Here is a 20343-nt window from a genome sequence, read left to right as displayed (position 1 = left end):
GGCCAAGACCAGTCCTCTCAATAAATGCTAGGGAAGCTCTGCCTTGGAGGGAGGACAAGAGCCTGACGGCTGCTTCTTACTGCAGATCTGAGAGCTCTGTGGTTCTGATGCAAAACTCAAGTGTACCGTCAGTCTTCCCCTATAATTATTTAAGGTGGAAGGAAACAGGCTGAACTCCAGCTCCTTGAGGACTGGACAGTGATCATCACTTTGCATCTCCAGTGCCTGTGACATGTTGGTGCTCACGAAGTATCCACTGCTTCGGAACGAATGCTGAGATACTGAGCAATCTGTCCAAAGTCACGTAGGCCAAGACTCGGCACCAAGTATCTGGTTCTCTTCATTTTCCAGCACCATGGTGTAGAGGGGACTGGGAACGAACATTCTTCCCATCCACAAATAACAAAGACAGAAGATACCCAGTTCAGGGCATGCTTACAGATAGACTTCTCATAGATTTATTTCTGTGTTATGTTATATATAGATATATATATACTTTTCTTTTTTAATACAATCTATATCCCCTTTCCTTCTCCATAGAACTCACAAAAAGGAAGGATAAATTCTTCCAGGTTTGCCATCAGGCTTTCTAAGATAGCCAGGGCCAGGAAAGAACTATCTCTCAACATCTTGAGAAACAGCTGCCCTTCTTAGGCTCTGGGGTCATTGAAGCAGCAGCATTCCCAGCACCCAAGGGGAGGTGAAAAGAAACGACAAAATTCTAGGATCAAAGTGTCTAGTGACTCCTAGAATGGCAGACTAGCTCCCAGAACTTTCAGGGTGGGAACAGAGATGGGAGCCGTATGGCTCTGCAGATGCTGCCCAAATAGGCTGGGGGTAGGGAGTAGGAATCGGGGATTAGTCATGCAGGGGTGGGGTGGTAGGACAAGGATCACATGTGGGTTTATTGGAGACCAGCAGCCCCACCTACTCAATGACATATAATAAACAAGGGCAGTGCTGTCTCTTAAAAATGTAGGAGAGAGAGCATGGTAGGGAAGGGGAGGGGGACAATGGGACACATAAGAAAGGCACATAAAACAAAAAGTACTAACAAAACATGACTTGTACTTGCCTCCTCCCTAGAGAAGGTGTGATCTATGCTTGGGGGTAGGGGAAAGAAGAAGAGAGATGAAAGGTCATGAACCTAGAATTATCAGCTGGCCAGGGGCACAGGAAGGCTCTCTGAGGACTCCTAAGGGGCAGGCAGGCAGCTGGGACCCTGTATCCCCGGGGAAAAAAGCGACAGTCCCTTCAGTTCGACTTGGACCAAATCTTGGCGCTCCCTCGGAGCCTGGCAAGGAGAAGAAAGAGAGAGAAGCTGCAAGGAATCCCCTAATCCCTGAAGGTCCCCCCATTCCCTGCCCCCTGCAAATGACTAAAGGGGGTGAAGGCAGCCAGGTCTCTGAAGAAAAGCAAGGCACCCCGGAAGCGAGCAATTCCTGCCACACTGGCTCACCCCTTGCCCTTTGAGGCTTTCTTGCTGGGCTGGCGCTGGTTGGTGCCAGCAGCTGGTTCTCTCAGTTCAGTCAGGTGTTGCTCAGGGTCCTGAGATGTGGCTGCGGCTGCTGCTGCTGTTGTAACTTTAATGGTTTTTTTAAGGTTGGCGACCTACCAGGATGAAAGGAGTGGGGGATAACAAGGAAGGTTCCAGAACCTGACAGTCCTGCCCACCTTGTTTGTCTGCTACAACCACTGTCCAAACCCCTCTGCATTTGACAGCTGGGCCCGGCTGAAGGAGCTTGGGTCTGTCTCACTCCCCTGCCAGCTCACCTCACTCTCAATCTGCTGCTTCAGGCCCAGCTGCTGCTCCTTGTGCTGGTTGGCACGGCTCACCTGCTCCTCAATGCCTGACAGCACTACCTCGCAGCCCACACACCTGCGGGAATCGGGAGAGAAGTGTCAGCAGAAGAGAGCTGTGATCACAGACTCACTAAAAATAGAGGCAGAAAGAACCCTAGATCCTGATACGCAAACCCTTGCCTGAGTTAGGAACTCTCACCAGGGCATCTGGAAACGACCTGCAACAATATTCCCAGGAGCCAGAAGGACACTCAGGTAGGATAAGAGGTATAGGGAAGTGAACGGAGTGATGTGCAAGATGGGAGTAGGAACTCAAACCCAAATGGGATAGGGGCTGCTAGAGAGAAAAAGGCGTACTAATTCACTAACGTCAGACAAGGACACAAAGAGAAAGCAGAAGTGGAAGAGGCCCAGGGCCTGTGGGCAGTGCTGGTTACAGACTAATGGGTTGAATCCAGCCTAAGGTAACCAACCTCCCAGTGAGGATCCTCTCGAGTACAACTGCCCTTTCCCTCCCCCAATTATGATACTAAGGACACCATCTCCTGTCTTGCCTCAGAAGGAACGAGCTCATTTCCCTTCATCCTCTTGAATTCCACCTCTGCAGCCCAGCCCTCACCCTCCAAAGCACCGCTCCCTTGCGTGGGGTGAAAGAGAAGGGACAGTGCCAGGACACAGGTCTCACCACTCCTGTAGGGTTCGGGCAATGGCACTGAGGTCCTGGCGCTGGATGTCCCGTCCAATGCTGTAGTCAACCTCCAACCGCTGATTGCGCTGGTCCAGGGAGCCACGAAGCACGTCGGCATACACAGCCTCTATGACAAGGTCTTCCAGCTGCCGCACATTACGCAGGGCAAGGGCCTCCAGCAACACTGCATATGGGATACACTGGAGCCGGGGAGGTCGGGCTGGGATTTGTGAGGTTCTGCCATAGAGAAGGACTTCCAAGATTCTTCACTCCTTTCCCCGCCTAGGCTCACCTGCCTACCCTCCACTCCTATTCCCAAATCATTTCTTCTAAAACGTTGGGTCTAACACAAAATAAAAGTATTACTGTCTGAAAAATAACAGCACGAGAAGGGCTATTTTAAATATACGACTTGTGCTCTCCTACCACCCTTACCTCTCACACCAGAGGAAGAAAGTGGTTATCTGCCTAGGTGTTAATCCTCTGGCCAAGCTCAGCTTGAAGCTTGACATAATGGAAGCATGTGGTGTGGGAGAGGTCTAGAGTTACTGTTACCATTTATACTCAGCATACTTCCAAACAGGCTTCTTACAAAAAGACAGCCTGATTTAAGTAAAATCATTAAAATGATGGGAGAGTCTAGTAATGATTGGGAGAATGCAAATGGACAGGAGGAGGATATTTAACAAAAAAAAAAAAAAAACCTAACATGAAATACAGAAACACTTCTGGTTATATATATTTCTTATTCTAGCAATAGAAATCTAGCACTTCACCAAAAGAGAGAGCCTTGTTCCCAGCTCTGAGCGTGGAGGCTGTCTGCATGGGCCGTTCTATAGTGGGAAGGAGGGTGATCCTTGTAAAATAGTGAGTGGCATCCCAGTTGCTATTTTGACCCCACACACAAGATGTTTTACTTAGAACTTAAGTTGATTGAAAAATAAAAACAAAACAGACAACTAAGAGAAAAATACTCAGCCTAAAAAGGCTGCAGATGATGGAGTTTAGATAAAATCTGGGAAGAATGTGGAGGGGAAGGCAGGAAGAAGCAACAGTGTACCAAAGGCTGTCCCAGTGCAAATTCCCTTCAGATGGCCCTTGTGAAGGGACATACAAAAGGATGCTCTGAGGCTCACGACTGGGGGACTGCCACTCACCTTGACTTTGGCAGCTAGGGTGACGACGGATAGGTGTCGAAGCTTATTCTTCTGAGCCTCTGTGAGTGGGGGAAGATTCCGGGCTTCAGCTGGGAAAAAAGGACAAAGTAGGAAATCCTGATTTCCTTTTTGTGGGAAGGCCTAGCCTCTGTCCCTTGCATTTTTTTTTTCCAAGTTTTCCATGCCGATTCAGGTCTTGACCTTGACCCTGTGTACCTAAGGGATCTAAGTAGGATATCTCGGGAATTTCTCTTAAGTCCCTCCAGAAATTGCCCTTCTCCCACCCCCTCTACTCCCGAGCTCCAGCCCCTCTGGTTACCTAAGTAGTCAGCATATGTCCCGTAAGCAAACACCGTGAGCAGGCGGAATGTGGAAGCGAAGTCACTCTCAGCCAGCTGCAAGAATATGAGGGAAGAGATGACAGGAAGGGCCTCTATTCACCCTTCTCCCAGCCCTACCCTGCTTTGAATCCCACTTCTGGCCCCACATTCCCTTCCATTAGCTCTCACGGCTCACTGAAAGGAACTCCGCCTCTGATCACTCTCCCCATAGAAAGGCGTCATTTCCACCTCCAGGCCTTGGTTTATACTACTCCCCCTGCTCCCCCCGCCCCTCAAATCACAATGCCCTCTGCCTCCATAGCCTCCAATTCCTACCCTAAATTCAGAGTTGAGAACATTCAGTGTTCAATATTTCACACACACACACACACACACACACACCAGACATTGCAAATGGTGTTTTTTTATTTGTAAATTTAGTATGGATATTTGTAAATCTGATTCTCTTTAGGCAGTCTGCTATGCTCTCCAATTCACCAGACTCCTGCCTCAGCCTCACTCATCTCTGACAGCTGCAAGGCCTAGGCAGCCATTGGAATTTGTGGCCTCTGCTTCAGACCTGCTTCACCAGGCTTTCATCACCCAGGCCAGCCCACCCAGACCTCCTCCTCTTCCTATCACCGGTCACTCATTCTGACACTTAATCAAAACCTGCCTAAGGTTGTTACCTAAGACTATCTTTCTCTTCAACAAGATGACAGGCCCAGTCTTTGGTATCCCTCTTAGGTCAAGCAGAGTTAAGCATCAGTAGTTGTCTCTCTCAATAAATAACTTGCTAAATAAATGATTTGTATATGTATATCCATTCATCTGATCTCTAACTGAAATGTAAGCTTCAGAAGTACTGTTGTCTTCGGTTTGGCTCAGTGGATAGAGAGTCAGCCTGCGGACTGAAAGGTCCCAGGTTCGATTCCGGTCAAGGGCATGTACCTTGGTTGCGGGCACATCCCCAGTAGGAGGTGTGCAAGAGGCAGCTGATCAATGTTGCTCTCTCATTGATGTTTCTAACTCTCTATTCCTCTCCTTTCCTCTCTGTAAAAAATCAATAATATGTGTGTGTGTGTGTGTGTGTGTGTGTGTGTATATATATATATATATATATATATATATATATATATATATATATATAAAAGAAGTAGTACTGTTGTCTTTCACTTTCCTGGCATTCCCAGACAACCAGCAGAGTGCTAAACAGGCATCCAATAAATACTTTTCTTCACCTTGATTGACTCTGCTTAGTTCCATTGCAGAGGAAAGTAGGGAAAGAAGGCAGCCAGTTTTCTCTATACCACAGAATAATCCCAAAAGGCTAAGTCCACTGACTCAATCACTGGCCACTGACAACTTAATTCACAGTTTGCCCACATATCACTGTCATAGCAGCTCAGGACTTGGGCTGTGGATTGCAAACTCTTAACTCTACCACTTCTGTGTAAACAGTTCTCTCTACTGTGTTTCTAGCACCTTGCCACATGTCTTTGGGGGAAAGATGCTTTCTATATGATATAACTTAAGTGAATTTGCATATGGTGCAAAGTGGGGGAGAACAGGGTATGCCAATTTCACATTCATTCCTTCCATTTGTACCAGACTTTACACTTTCCAATAATCTCACCTGATTTCTACAGCAATGGTGAAGAGCAGTACCAGCTCCATTTTTTATTTCTTTCTTTTTTCTATTTGTTGTTCCATTTATTTATGCATTGATTGGTTGAGTCTTGTATTTGTCATGACCAGGGATCAAACCCACAACCATGTCATATCGGGACAAGCTCTAACCAACTAAGCTACCCGGCCAGGGCACAGCTCCATTTTTAAAAGAGAACACTGAGACCCTAAAATAAAAGTGACCTGATCAAGGTGACATGATTATTAAGAGCGATTACATTGGTGGAGACAAGCTGGAATCTGGTCTCCTATTCTGAATCACATGCTCTTTTGCTTAAAAATAAAAAAATATGCCCTAGCCAGTTTGGCTCAGTGGATAGAGCGTTGGTCTGTGGACTGAGGGGTCCCAGGTTCAATTCCAGTCACATGCCCAGGTTGCAGGCGGCATGCAGGAGGCAGCCCATCAATAACTCTCTCATCACTGTTGTTTCTCTCTCTCTCTTGCTTCCTCTCTAAAATCAATAAATATATATTTTTTAAAATAAAAATAAAAAATACTGGGCTTCACAGATCATTCATCCTCAAAGGGAAACTAAGAGTTTACTTGTGCAGTACTCCTGCAAGATGCCAGTTAATCATCATCCTAATATTGTTCAATTGAATGGTTATAGGGTTGCAAAGTGAGCCCTGCCCACCCATCTAATTCAAACGTTAGCCCAAGCTTCCCTGTGGGCTATCCAGGCCAGGAACCCACCTCTCTAACATTGGGCATATCCAGCAGTTCCCCAAACACGTAGACACCAGGGGCCTCCAGCACCTGGTGGATGAGTGTGGCCAGCGCTGCCCCCTTGGCAGACTTGGCCAGGAGCAGAAATTGCTCCTGGTTCTGCCCTGTCACCTTCACCTCGGCACTCATGGCTGCACTGAGCTGGGAGGACGTGGGCTCCGGATGTCTGGAGCTGCAAGGAAAGAGGATGTGAAGCTGGAGGTCCCTGGACACTGGGAGGATAAGAAGCACAAGGGCTAGGGCTGACCGCAGAGGCACAGAATCCCTTCTGCAATGAGGAATCGGAGATGGAGCCGTCTAAAACTTGGATCTAGGAATCGTCAAATCCGACACACCTTGAAGGATGTCTGACAGAGACAGGGTTGCCACGCCCAGTCTGCCCGCCCCCCATCCCTGGGCCTAATCCCAAGCCCTACCACGAACACCCCATTGAACCCCAAGGCACAGGATGCAGTGGGGGAAGGGGTGTCACATGGTGTCTACCCCAACGACAACGCTCCTTCTAATCTCCACTGATGCCCCGCAAGTGCCCCCCACCACGTGACCTCACCCTCACGGTCCTTCCACGTGGCTCCGCCCCCTCCCTTAAAGAGGCCGCTCAGAGACTGTGGGCTCCCGCAGACTGCCGCGTCGTACCCTCGGTTAGGTTCTGCGGGCCGCTACCTGAAGCTTCGCCTTCCAGATCACCGGGCGGGGCCGCCGCTCCGTCACCTCCGGCAGCTGTCCCGAGTCTTTCCTGCCACCTCCCTTCAGGGTCGCTCTGGCGGCTACACTCTATGGCTGACTTCCGGCCGTACTTCCGCTCTTACCAGGCGGGTTTGGGGCGGGACGTGTCCCTTTCCCGTCTTCCGACTGCTGAAGCGCCTGTGAGCGACAAAAGCATTCTCCTCTCTGATTGGTTGGTGAGGAAAGACTGACGGGCACCTTTTTTTTTTCTACTTTGTTTCCATAAAACTTTATTGTGGGACTTGGCTAGATGCTAAATGCAGAGGGAGCTTCTGGTCTCAGGCAGGAATCAAGTGACTGTGTTTAACAAGTCTTGATCAGCCCTGGCGCGGTGGCTCAGTGTCCTCCCATACACCAAAAGCTTTTGGGTTTGAGAACTGGTAGGGGCAACTACCGGAGGCAACCAATAAATGCATAAATAAGTGGAACACCCCTGGCCGGTGGTGCTCAATGGTTGGAAATAGGCCTGCAACCCAAAAAGTCGCTGGTTTGATTCCCTGGTTCAAGGGCAAGTACCTGGGTTACAGGTTGGATCCCCTCCCCCTCCGTGCAGGAGGCAACCAATCCTTGTGTCTCTCTCACATCAGAGTTTGTTCCCGTCTCCCCCTCTCCCCCAACACACTCCCTCTCTCCCTTACACACTGTTTAAAATCCAATGGAAATCCCCAGCTGGTTTGGCTCAGTGGATAGGGTGTCGGCTTGAGGACTGAGGGATCCTGGGTTCGATTCCAGTCAGGGGCGCATGCCTGGGTTTCGGGCTCAGTGCCCAGTGTGTGTGTGTGTGTGGGGGGGGGGGCAGGAGGCAGCCAATCAATTATTTTCTCTCATCATTGATGTTTCTATCTCTTCCTCTTCCTTCCTCTCTGAAATCAATAAAAACATATATTAAAAAAAACAACAACACACAATAGAAAAAATATACCTCCGGTAAGGATTAAAAACAAACAAACAAACAAAAAAGTGGAACAAATCGATGTGTGTCTCTCCCTCTCTCTCTTAAATCAATTTTTAAAAATGTTTAAATGTCATGATGGATGCATGAACAGAAGCAACAAGTTCAATTAAGAGGCTACTGCAGCCTGGCCAGCGTGGGCTCAGTGGTTGAGCTTTAACCTATGAACTAGGAGGTCATGGCTGGATTCCTGGTCAGGGCACATGCCCTGGTTGCAGGATTGATCCCCCAGTGTAAGGCATGCAGAAGGCAGCCAATTGATGACTCTCTCTCATCATTGATGTTTCTATCTCTCTCTCCCTCTCCCTTTCTCTCTGAAATCAATTTTTAAACACACACACACACACACACACACACACTCACACGTGTGTATATATATATATATATATATATATATATATATATATATATATAGAGAGAGAGAGAGAGAGAGAGAGAGAGAGAGAGAGAGAAAGAAAGAAAGAGAGAAAGAGAGAGAAAGGCTACCACAATTATCCAGGCGAAGATGGTGGTGGCATAATGGCTGTGGAGGTGAGAAGTAGTTTTGGGTTCTGAATTTAATTTAAAGGTAGAGTGAACAAAATTTGCAAATGGTTTAAATGTGAGGTGTGAGATGAAGAGAAAACATTAAGAATGACATCATACAGGCAAGTTGCACCAAATTTTCAAAGTGCACATTATTTTAATCCTGTATGAACTTTTTCAGAAAATAGGAAAAGAAAGGACACCCCTCAACTATTCTATGGGGCCAGAATTACTTTGATAACCCAACAAGAAAAGGGCAATACTAGATAGGAAAATTACTGGTCAATCTCACTTAACAAAGATACAAAAATCTTCAATAAAACACTAGCAAACTGAATCAATGTGCAAAAAAAGATTAAAAAATCCAAGATTAACTTGAATTTATGTCAGGAATTTAAAGGGAGCTTGATATTAGAAAATATAGTACATTTACTTTATTAATCATATTAATAGATTAAAGAAATAAATCACATACTCATCTCAATAAATACAGGGAAAGCACATGATGAAATAAACATCCATTTGTGATAAAAAAAAAATCTTTTAGAACACTAGTTTAGGGAACTTGTTAATCTAATAATTAAATGTCTGTTATCACCAATTCTATTCAGTCTTGTAATGGGGGTTTTAGCCAGAGCAGTCAGTCAGACAAAGAGGGAAAAAGTTAAAGGATTACATAAAAAGATAAAGCTGTTACCATTTACAAAATATATGAAAATGTGATAGCAAATGTAAAAAATTCAAAAGAATCTACAAATAATTAGAGTAAGTTTAACAAGGCTACTTGATTATATATATATATATATATATATATATATATATATATATATATATATATAATTATATATATTTATATATATATAAATAATCAAGTAGCCTTGTTAAACTTACTCTAATTATTACAAAATTGCCCTGATCAGTGTGTTTCTCAGTGGTTAAATCATCCACCCTAGGATTGAAAGGTCACAGGTTCAATTCCCAGTCAAGGGCATGTACCTGGGTTACAGGTTTCTCTCACATCTACATTTCTCTCTCTCTCCCTCTCTCTCTCTGTCCCCACCTTCCTCTCTTTGAAAATCAATGGAAAAAATATCCCAAAATAATTTACATACCTATATATGAACAATAAACAATTAGATGATGAATAATTTTTAAAGTTACTACTTTCACTAATATGAAAAATACCAAATACAAAACTATAAATGTAACAAAATATGTGTAAGACCTGTATGCAGCAATTTATAATTTAGGATGAGGCACTGCAGACCTAACATAAATGGAGAGATATTATCATGTTCATAGAGTAAAAGTCTCAATATCATGAGGAAGTCAATTCTCCCTAAAGTGATTATAGATTCAGTACAATCCTACTCAAAATACCAACAGGCTTTTTTGTGAATGTATGGAACTGACAAACTGATTCTAAAATTTACATGGAAATATAAAACCAATAATAGCCTCTTGAAGATGAACAAGGTGAAAAGACTTGCTTTGCCAGATACTAGGACATAATTGCAAAGCCTAATAATTAAGGTAGTATAGTATTGGCACTATAGATAGATAAATAAAGATAGATAGATAAATTGACCACTGGAACAAAATACATAGGCAGAAACAGATTCACAAATATATAGACAGTTGATTTATGAGAGTTTGCACTTTTGAGCAGGAGAGAAAGGAAGCAGATTTCAATGTGCTGTGACAATTATCTATATGAAAAAACAAAACAAACCCCTACCTTAAACCATATAAAAAAATCATCCCCCACTATATGATATATTAAATGTACAAGGCAGCCCAGCCAGCGTGGCTCAGTGGTTGAGCGTCGACCTAAGAACCAGGAGGTCACGGTTCAATTCCCAGTCAGGGCATATGCCTGGGTTTCGGGCTCCATCCCCGGGGGGTGGGGGGCGTTCAGGAGGGCAACCAGTCAATAATTCTCTCTTATCATTGATGTTTCTCTCTCTCCCTTCCTCTCTGAAATAAAAACAAAACAAATAAACAAATAAACGTAAAAGGCATATTTAAAGCCTTTTAGAAGATAATATAGAAAAATATATACATGAATTCAGGATAAGGAAATATTTCATAAGAAATATTCAAGTACACTAACCATAAAGGAAAAGATTGATACATTTGACTACATTAAAATCAAGAACATCTGTTCATCAAAAGACAAGCCACAGAATAGAATGAAGCACTTATAACATATATAACTGATAAAGGATGTGTTCAGGATGTATAAAGGACTTTTTCAAATGAATAGGAAAAAAATATCCTAACAATAAAAATTATAAACCTGAACTAAAGATCTGAAATAGCACTTCACAAGAGGAAATGCACAAGGTCAACAAAATATGAAAAGGTGCTCAGCTTCATTAGTGATCAAAGAATTGCAAATTAAATCCATAATAAAATACCACTGGATGTCCCAGAATAGTCTAACGTCTGAAAATATTAAGTGTTGATGAGAATATGGAACAAGAGAAACACTGATATACAATTAATGGGAGTATAAGTGGTTAAATCACTTTGGAAAAGAGTTTAGCATTATCTAATCAAAAAGGAATACACCCTATAATATAGTAATTCCACTCCTATGTATATAACAAATATATATACAGTAGTTTTATTACATATACATACATATATATCTTCAAAAGCAGACAAAAGAAACTATATTGTTAAATAATGTACACAAATATGGGCAAACTGTTAAGAAAAGCAAGGAAGTGATTTCTATGAAAGTCAGAATACTGCTTAGCTCTGTGAGGAGGAAATGGTGTATGACAGAGAAGAAACATACAAATCCTTTGTGAATACTGGCCAGGTTCTTTTAGTTAGCCTGGATGGTAGTTACACAAGTATTCCCTCTATAAGTATTCTATATTTTATATTTATGTCTTTCTGCATTTATCTTTATGTGTTATACTTCACAATAAAAGTGGGCTTTACAAAGCATTTAGTTTAACACGCAGACATGACAAAACTCTTAACAGATTAGGAATAAAAAGGGACTTCCTTAACTTGATAAAAGTTATTTTATTATTATTTAAAAAATTTTTTAATTGATTTCAGAGAGGCAGGGAAAGGGAGAGAGATAAATATCAACGATGAGAGAGAATCGTTGATCAGCTGCCTCTTGCACACCCCCTACTGGGATTGAGCCCACAACCTGGGCATGTGCCCTGACCAGGAATCAAACTGTGACCTTCTGGTTCATAGTTCAACACTCAACCACTGAGCAACACCATCCAGGCTAAAAGTTATTTTTTTTAAATATATTTTTATTGATTTCAGAGAGGAAGGGAGAGGGAGAGATAGAAACATCAATGATGAAAGAGAATCATTGATTGGCTGCCTCCTGCATGCCCCACACTGTGGATCAAGCCCGCAACCTGGGCATATGCCCTGACTGGGAATCGAGCCAGTGACCTCTTGGTTCCTGGGTCGACGCTCAACCGCTGAGCCATACCCGGCTGGGCTAAAAGTTGTTGTTGTTTTTTTTTAACTACAGCAAACACATTCTTACTGGGAAAACACTGGCAGTGTTTCCTTTAAAGCCAGGAACAAAAGAAAGATGCCAGCTATCACTACTTGTATTCACATTGTATTAAAGGCGATAGCCAGCACAAGAAAAGGAAATTAAAGCCATGATATTGGAAAGGAAAAAGCAAACTGCTATATTTGCAGATGATATGATTGTAGAAAATTCAAAAAGTTTATAGAAAAATTATTATACAGAAGAGAGAGCTTATCAAGGTAGTTGGCTCTAAAATCATTATTGCAAATCAACTGCATTTCTATATACCAGCAAAAACAATTCAAAATGTAATCTTAAAAAATATCATTTACCATAACAGAAAAGCAATAAAGTACATACTTTAGGAAGAAATAAAACAGGAGATGTACATTATCTGTATGCAGAAAATTATACAACTTCATTGAAAGACATTAAAGACCTAAATAAATGAATATCCCAAATCCATGATAAGAAGTTTCAATGTGAAAAAGATGTCAATTTGTCTTGAATTGGACTTTGGATTCAATGCAGCTCCAACCAAAATCCTATTGAACTTGACAAATTGATTCTCAAATAGAGCAATGACCAAGAAGTGGCAAAATACTCCTGAAGAAGACTATATTGGCAAGGTGGTGTTTGCTCCAAGAGATAACTAGATTTACTTTAAATTCGTAGGATTTAAGAAAGTGTGTTATTGGTGCAGGTTTTTAAAAGTTGACAGAAACAGATCCATGTATATATGGAACTTTGATATATAACAGAATTAGCAAAGCAGATCAGGCAGAAAGGAGGGAATGTTTAATAAATGAGATTAGGAAAACCAATTTTCCATATTAAAAATAGATCCTAGCCCTGGCCAGGTAGTTCAGTTGGTTAGAGCATTGTCCGGATATGCCAAGGTTGCGAGTTCGATCTCTGGTCAGGGCACATACAAGAAGCAACCAATGAATGCATAAATAAGTGGAACAACAAATTGATGTTTCTCTTTCTCTCTCTTCACAAGGGTAAACAACCAATACTTTACAGTGTACTGTGTTGCCCATGTTTTTGGATATTGGGTTTTGTGTTCTCACATCACATCATGTGTACAAAACTCTCATCTGTGTCTCCTGCTTCTGGTGAGAAGAGGAAGGCAATTACTCGAGATGAAACTCGGGGTATTTGTCCAACTGTAGGCTAATGTAAGTTCCGAGCACATTTAAAGGTAGGCTAGGTTGTTATGTTCTGCTGGATAGGTGTAGTAAATGCCTTTTATTTAAATATATATATTGATTTCAGAAAAGAAGGGACCTGAGACTAGAGTCACATCTTGACAGCTATTGTCCTGGTATGCTAGAGTTCTCGGAGAGAATCTGCTGGTCTTGATTCACTGACGAGAGCAGCAAGTGCCCCCGGTAGTGCCCAGAAAACATAGGCTTCCCAGCTCCTAGATGGAATGGGTTGTCTGTCACCTTTCCTCATACCCATTAGGGAGTTGGTACCTGCCACAGTGTGTTATAATCCTTTTCTCAAAAAAAAAAAAAAAAAAGAAAAAGAAAGAAAGAAAAGAAAAGAAAAGAAAAGAAAAGAAAAGAAAAGAAAAGAAAAGAAAAGAAAAGAAGGGAGAGGGAGAGAGAGATAGAAACATCTATACTAATAAAAGGGTAATATGCAAATTGGTCAGGACGCCCTCACAGTAACAACCAAACAGCAGCCTACATGGGGTTACAAGGCCAGCAGGGGGGGTTAGTGAGGGAAGACCAAATGACTAAATAGCAGGCTGAGTGGGGCGACCAGGCCAGCAGGGGGGGTTAGTGAGGGGCAACCAGGCCAGCAGGGGGGGGGCATTTGAGGATGACCAGGGAGGCAAAGGGGGGCAGTTAGGGGCAACCAGGCTGGCAGGGGGGGCAGTTGGGAGCAACCAGGCCGGTGGGGGGGGCAGTTGGGGGCAATCAGGCCTGTGGGGAAGGACAGTTGGGGGCAACCAGGCTGGCAGGGGGGCGGGGCAGTAGGGGGTGACCAGGCCAGCGGTGGGGACAGTTGGGGGCCACCTGGCTGGCAGCGGGGGGGCAGTTAGGGGTGATTGGACAAGCAGGCAGGTGAGCAGTTAGGAGCCACTGGTCCGGGATTGGAGAGGGTGCAGGCTGGGCTGAGGGGACCCCCTCCCCCATGCACGAATTTCGTGCACTGGGCTTCTAGTCAATGATAAAAGAGAATCATTGATCAGCTGCCTCCTGCATGCCCCATACTGGGGATCATGGAGCCTGCAACCTAGGCATGTGCCCCAACTGGGAATTGAACCGTGACTTCCTGGTTCATAGGTCAATGCTCAACCACTGAGCCACTGCGGCTGAGCATGCATTTTCGACTTGCAGATATTGAGAGGGTTAACTTGAAATGCAGGCAGATGGGGCAGGGGTCCAGTGGAAAACAAAGACAGGTGAAACAGGCAGGAAGCAACCAAGCAGAAATAATAAAATGTTTCTGGACTCAAAGCAGGAGGCAGGGGAAAACAAGAGAGGGCCTGCAATAAACAAGATAGACGAACACAGAGAAAGTTCAGCATAGGAACAGAAAAGCAACACATAGAAACAGGGAAAGTTTAGGTCCGTTGCTGGGCAAAAACAATTGAGGGGATCAATCAGGTAGCAACACAGGTAGACATAGAGCAGGCTTGTAGCAAATATATACCCCTGGACTACAAGGCCTTAACGGGCATCCCACTATTGGGTCCCCCTCCCCTTGCGGGGAGTCTGAATCTGCTTGTAATAAAATTTCCACACTTTTGCTTAAATCTTCTGGTCCGTGTAGCTCATTCTTCAGCATCGCGAAACACGACCCTGGAAAAACACCTCGGCTCACTGTTTCGGTTATCGATATTTTTTACTTACAATGTGTTTATGGGAGATATAATCCCATTGGAAGCCAAGAAGCATCTGTACATAATGAAAAAAGTCAAAGAACAGGTCACTAATATCTTCACAAAGAAGAAAATATTTGCAACATATAGAACTGACAAAAGATTCATATCCAGAATATATAAAGAATGCCTACAAATCAATTAAAAAAATACAAACAACCCAAATGATCAGGCATTTCCCAGAAGAGAAAACTCAAAAGGCTAATAAGCATATGAAAAGATGTTCAACTGCATTAATAATTAGATATGTGCCAAATAAAACAAAATGAGATACTTGTGGGTTGGCAAAAATTAAGTAGTCTAAAAATACAAGTGCTGGAGAGAATGTAGATAACTCAAGTATTGCTGGTAGGAGTGTACATTGAAAAAATAACAACTTGGCATTCTTTCTCAAAGATGATTATTCTTTGTTTTTCCATTCAATATTATTTTGTATTAGTTTCAGGTGTACAGCATAGTGGTTAGATAATCGTGTACATTACAAAAAGATGATTATTCTTATATCTCACAGCCTAGCAGTCTCACTGATAGATATATACTCAAGAACTCACACATATACAGGAGACAAATGAAATAATGTTCATAGCAACAATATTTATAATAGCAAAAAATCATAAGTCCATCAACAGAATAGATAAATTATGATATATTTGGTATATTCACACAGTGCACATTATATTCCAGTGAAAGTGTATGAATTCCAGTTACCTGCAACAATATGGGTAAATCTCGGCAATGTCCTATTAAGTGAAAAAACAAACAGCCCTGGCCTATGTACTGTGTGCTTGATCCCCAGTAGGGGGCATGCAGGAGGCAGCTGATTGATGTTTCTCATCCATGTTTCTCTCTCCCTCTCCCTCTCTTTCTAAAATCAGTAAAATCATATTTTTTTTTAAAAAAAGAAAAAACAAACATATACCAGAGGGTCACATGTAATATAATATAATACAAATACTACATTATAATATACAATTTTATTATATTGAAAGTAAGCAAGACTAAACAACGTATTTATTGTTTAAGCTTGTATCCATTTGTGAGAAAACTGTATTTTTAAAAAATTTCTTTATTGATTACGGTGTTACATATGTGTCCTTATTCTCCCCTTACCCCGCCATCCCCTCCCCTCATGCCCTCACCCCCCTGTTGTCTGTGTCCATTGGTTAGGCTTATATGCATGCACACAAGTCCTTTGGTTGATCTCTCCCCCTTACTCCCACCCTCTCCTACCTTCCCTTTGAGGTTTGACAGTCTGATCTATGTTTCTCTGTCTCTGGATCTATTTGTGTTCATCAGTTTATGTTGTTCATTATATTCCATAAATGGGTGAGATCATGTGATATTTATCTTTCTCTGCCTGGCTTATTTCACTTAGCATAATGCTCTCCAGTTCCATCCATGCTGTTGCAAATGGTAAGAACTCCTTTTTTTTTTTACTGCAGCGTAGTATTCCATTGTGTAGATGTACTACAGTTTTTTAATCCAGTCATCTGCTGATGGGCACTTAGGCTGTTTCCAAATCTTAGCTATTGTAAATTGTGCTGCTATGAACATAGGGGTGAATATGTCCTTTGGTGTTGTAATTGGTGTTTCTAGTTTCTTGGGATATATTACTAGAAGTGGGATCACTGGGTCAAATGGAAGTTCCATTTTTAGTTTTTTGAGGAAACTCCATACTGTTCTCCACAGTGGCTGCACCAGTCTGCATTCCCACCAGCAGTGCATGAGGGTTCCTTTTTCTCTGCATCCTCGCCAGCACTTGTCATTTGTTGATTTGTTGATGATAGCCATCTGACAGGTGTGAGATGGTACCTCATTGTCGTTTTGATTTGCATCTCTCGGATGATTAGTGACTTTGAGCATGTTTTCATATGCTTCTTGGCCTTCCTTCTGTCTTCTTTCGAAAAGTATCTATTTAGGTCCATTGCCCATTTTTTGATTGGGTTGTTTATCTTTCTTTTGTTAAGTTGTATGAATTCCCTGTAAATGTTGGAGATTAAGCCCTTATCGGTGATAACCTTGGCAAATATGTTCTCCCATGCAGTGGGCTTTCTTGTTGTTTATTGATGGTTTCTTTTGCTGAGAAAAAGCTTTTTATTTTGATGTAGTCCCATTTGTTTATTTTCTCTTTAGTTTCCATTGCCCTAGGGCCTAGGAGCAGTATCAGTGAAGAAATTGCTTCGGCATATATCTTAGATTTTGCTACCTATGGATTCCTCTAGTATTTTTATTGTTTCCCGTCTTATGTTTAAGTCCTTTATCCATTTTGAGTTTATTTTTGTGTATGGTGTAAGTTGGTGATCTAGTTTCATTTTTTTGCATGTATCTGTCCAATTTTCCCAACACCATTTATTGAAGAGACTGTCTTGACTCCATGTATATTCATGCCTCCTTTGTCAAATATTAATTGGGCATAGTGGCTTGGGTCAATTTCTGGGTTCTCTATTCTATTCCATTGGTCTATATGTCTGTTCTTGTGGAAAACTGTATTTTTTAAAAAATGGAATACTTTTTTAAATTGGGGAGGTAGTGATTATAGGAAGAGGAGGCAGGGGGATGGGAGGATGGGGGAACCACATAGATGCAAGTTATTGGTAACTTTCTAGTCCTTGGGTTGGGTGGTAGATTCACAGACATTCATTTAAGTTTTCTACTTTATAAGTAACATATATAATAGTATCTTGTGCATCATATTTTACATAAGTAAAATTATATTTGCATATAAAATAAATAAATGTATATTTAAAGATAACAAAGTTAAATTTAAGAAAATACTAGCCAGCTGTAGACATTAAAAATAAAAAGATGACTTGAGGGTCCAGCTGGGTGTGGCTCAGTGGTTGAGCTTTGAGCCAGGAACCAAGCAGTCACTGGTTCTATTCCTGGTCAGGGCATATGCCTGGGTTGTGGGCTTGGTCCCCAAAAGGGGGCATGCAGGAGGCAGCCAATCAGTGATTCTCATCATTGATGTTTCTATCTCTCTTTCTCTCTCTCCCTTCCTCTCTGAAATCAATAAAAAATATATTTTTTAAAAAGGTGACTTAAGGGTTTTTGTTCTGATCAACTAGAAGAATGGAGATGCCATTTATTAAGAGAGGAAGCACTCAAGAAGGGGCAGGTTTGCAACTCTGGGTTAAGGGAAGGGGCTAGGCTAGAGATAAAAATTTAGGAATAATCAGTAAAAATGATATTTAAAACCCAGAGACTGCATGAGATTCCCTGGGGTATGACCACAGATAGAGAAGAGAGCCAAGATGTGCTGTCAGGGAGATGAAGAGGAACTAGTGAAAGAGAAGGAGGATCCAGTGTGGGAGGACAAAATTCAGGACAGTGTCGCAACATGAAAGTCAGGTAAGAAATTGTTTCTAGAAGGGGATGTGATCACCTGTATCAAAGGCTGCTGATCACCAAGTAAAATGACACTGACAACCGACCTTTGGATTTGGAAACATGGAGGTCACAGGTAGCCTTGACAAGAAGAATTTCAGCAGGGCATTTGGGCAGAAGCCTGACAGGGTGGGTTAAGAAAGACTGGGAGTATGTCCATATGCTAGAATACTATGACGCTGTGTGAAAAAATGACAAAGCTTCCTCTTCATTGATATGGGAAGATAGCAAAGATACGTTGTTAAGTCAAAAAAGAAAGATGTATGCCCTAACTGATTTGGCTCAGCGGATAGATCATCGGCTTGTGGACTGAAGGGTCCCAGGTTCGATTCCGGTCGGGGGCATGTACCTTGGTTGTGGGCACATCCCCAGTGGGGGGTGTGCAGGAGGCAGCTGATCGATGTTTCTCTCTCATCGATGTTTCTAACTCTCTATCCCTCTCCCTTCCTCTCTGTAAAAAATCAATAAAATATATATTTAAAAAAAGACTTGCTGTTATTAAAAAAAAAAGAAAGAGGTAGAACAGTATACATAGAATATCAGCTTTTATGTGAAATACATGGGGAAATAAGCATGTATATTACTACAGTATTTGCTTGTGTATGCATAAAGAAACTCTGGAAGAATACACAAAATTAGTCACATTGAGGGCAGGGATGGGAACTGGAAAGATAGTAGATGGGGGTGAGAATGAGAACTTTCATTATATACATTTTAATATATTGAAAATCTTTTTGCACTTGTGAATGTATTATGCATTCAAAATAGTGAATTACAAAATTTTAATAGCTTAAGTTAAGCCCTGGCTTGTGTGGCTCAGTTGGTTGGAGCATCATCCCATACACCAAAAAGTGGTAGGTTCACCCTAGCTGGTTTGGCTCAGTGTCGGCCTGCAGGCTGAAGGGTCCCAGGTTCGATTCCAGGTCAGGGCACATGCCTGGGTTGCAGGCTCGATCCCCAGCAGGGGGCATGCAGGAGGCAGCCGATCAATGATTCTCTTTCATCATTGATGTTTCTATCTCTCTCTCCCTCTCCCTTCCTCTTTGAAATCAATAAAAGATATTTTTTTAAAAAGTGGTAGGAAAAAAAAAAAGTGGTAGGTTTGATGCCTGGTCAGGGTGCATACTGGAGGCAACTGATCAATGTTTTTATCTCATGTTGATGTTTTTCTCTCCCAACCCTCTCCCTTTCTCCTACTTTCTCCCTCCCTCCCTCCATTCTTTATAAGATCAATATTTTTAAAATATATTTTTATTGATTTTTTTACAGAAAGGAAGGGAGAGGGATATAGTGTTAGAAACATCAATGAGAGAGACACATTGATCAGCTGCCTCCTGCACACCCCCCACTGGGGATGTGCCCACAACTAAGGTACATGCCTTTGACTGGAATCGAACCTGGGACCCTTCAGTCTGCAGGCCGACGCTCTATCCACTGAGCCAAACCGGTTAGGGCTATTTTTAAAAAAAATTTAATAAATCTTTATTGTTCAGATTATTACAGTTGTTTCTCCTTTTTCCCCCCAAGGGCTATTTTTTAAATTTTTAAATTTTAAATTAATAAAAGAGAAAGAGAAGGAATGGGAGAAGTGTAAAAGATGGTGAATGGAGACCATCTTCAGAGATGCTTTGCTGTACAAGGAAAAAGAGAAGGGGAGATACTGGAGGGAATATGGAGGATTTGTTTTCAGCTGTGAGAAATTACAGCATGCTTACAAGCTGCTGGGAATAATCAAGTAGAGAGGAGGAGTGACGCTGGGGAGAGGTAGGGACAATCCCTGGAGTGAAGACTTTGGTGATTGAAAAGGCCTGGGATCCCCCCAGAAGGAGAGGTGGGATGGGATGTGGTGGCAGAAGTGGGAAGGTCTCTTCTGTCTGCATCTATTTTCTCTGAAAAGCAGAAAGCAAGGTCATTAGCTGAGAGTGAGAAGAGTTCAGAAGGATGTTG

The 20343-nt window shown here is 42.4% G+C and overlaps 1 protein-coding gene across 3 annotated transcripts; it reads right to left on the bottom strand.

Moving 5' to 3' along the window:
- Window positions 1-442: 442 nt before the first annotated feature.
- Window positions 443-7181, bottom strand: COPS7A (COP9 signalosome subunit 7A). 3 transcript variants are annotated; one of them, XM_079775571.1, is made up of 8 exons: window positions 7048-7181; window positions 6352-6556; window positions 3968-4043; window positions 3649-3737; window positions 2489-2691; window positions 1774-1879; window positions 1460-1611; window positions 443-1294 (listed from the first exon to the last, which is right to left on the bottom strand). In XM_079775571.1, exons 2-8 carry the CDS (start codon window positions 6511-6513, stop codon window positions 1255-1257), a joined length of 828 nt encoding a protein of 275 aa, XP_079631697.1. In that variant the 5' UTR covers window positions 6514-6556; window positions 7048-7181; the 3' UTR covers window positions 443-1254. The 3 variants fall into 3 exon arrangements, with proteins under 3 accessions (XP_079631697.1, XP_079631698.1, XP_079631696.1); XM_079775572.1 differs by having other exon boundaries at window positions 7021-7153; XM_079775570.1 differs by having other exon boundaries at window positions 6935-7094.
- Between the last annotated feature and the right edge of the window lie 13162 nt (window positions 7182-20343).

This window comes from Cnephaeus nilssonii (genome assembly GCF_951640355.1).
Source record: "Cnephaeus nilssonii genome assembly, chromosome: 6".
NCBI lineage: Eukaryota > Metazoa > Chordata > Mammalia > Chiroptera > Vespertilionidae > Cnephaeus > Cnephaeus nilssonii.
Note: the sequence above shows the minus strand (reverse complement) of the source record. Positions and strands in the feature narration are given on the sequence as shown.

Coding starts and splice junctions, on each gene's coding strand:
- COPS7A (XM_079775571.1), bottom strand. CDS start 6,513: ATGAGTGCCGAGGTGAAGGTGACAGGGCAGAACCAGGAGCAATTTCTG. Junction 4,044..6,351: donor ATATGCCCAATGTTAGAGAG/GTGGGTTCCTGG, acceptor ATATTCTTGCAG/CTGGCTGAGAGTGACTTCGC. Junction 1,295..1,459: donor AAAGCCTCAAAGGGCAAGGG/GTGAGCCAGTGT, acceptor TCTCCTTGCCAG/GCTCCGAGGGAGCGCCAAGA.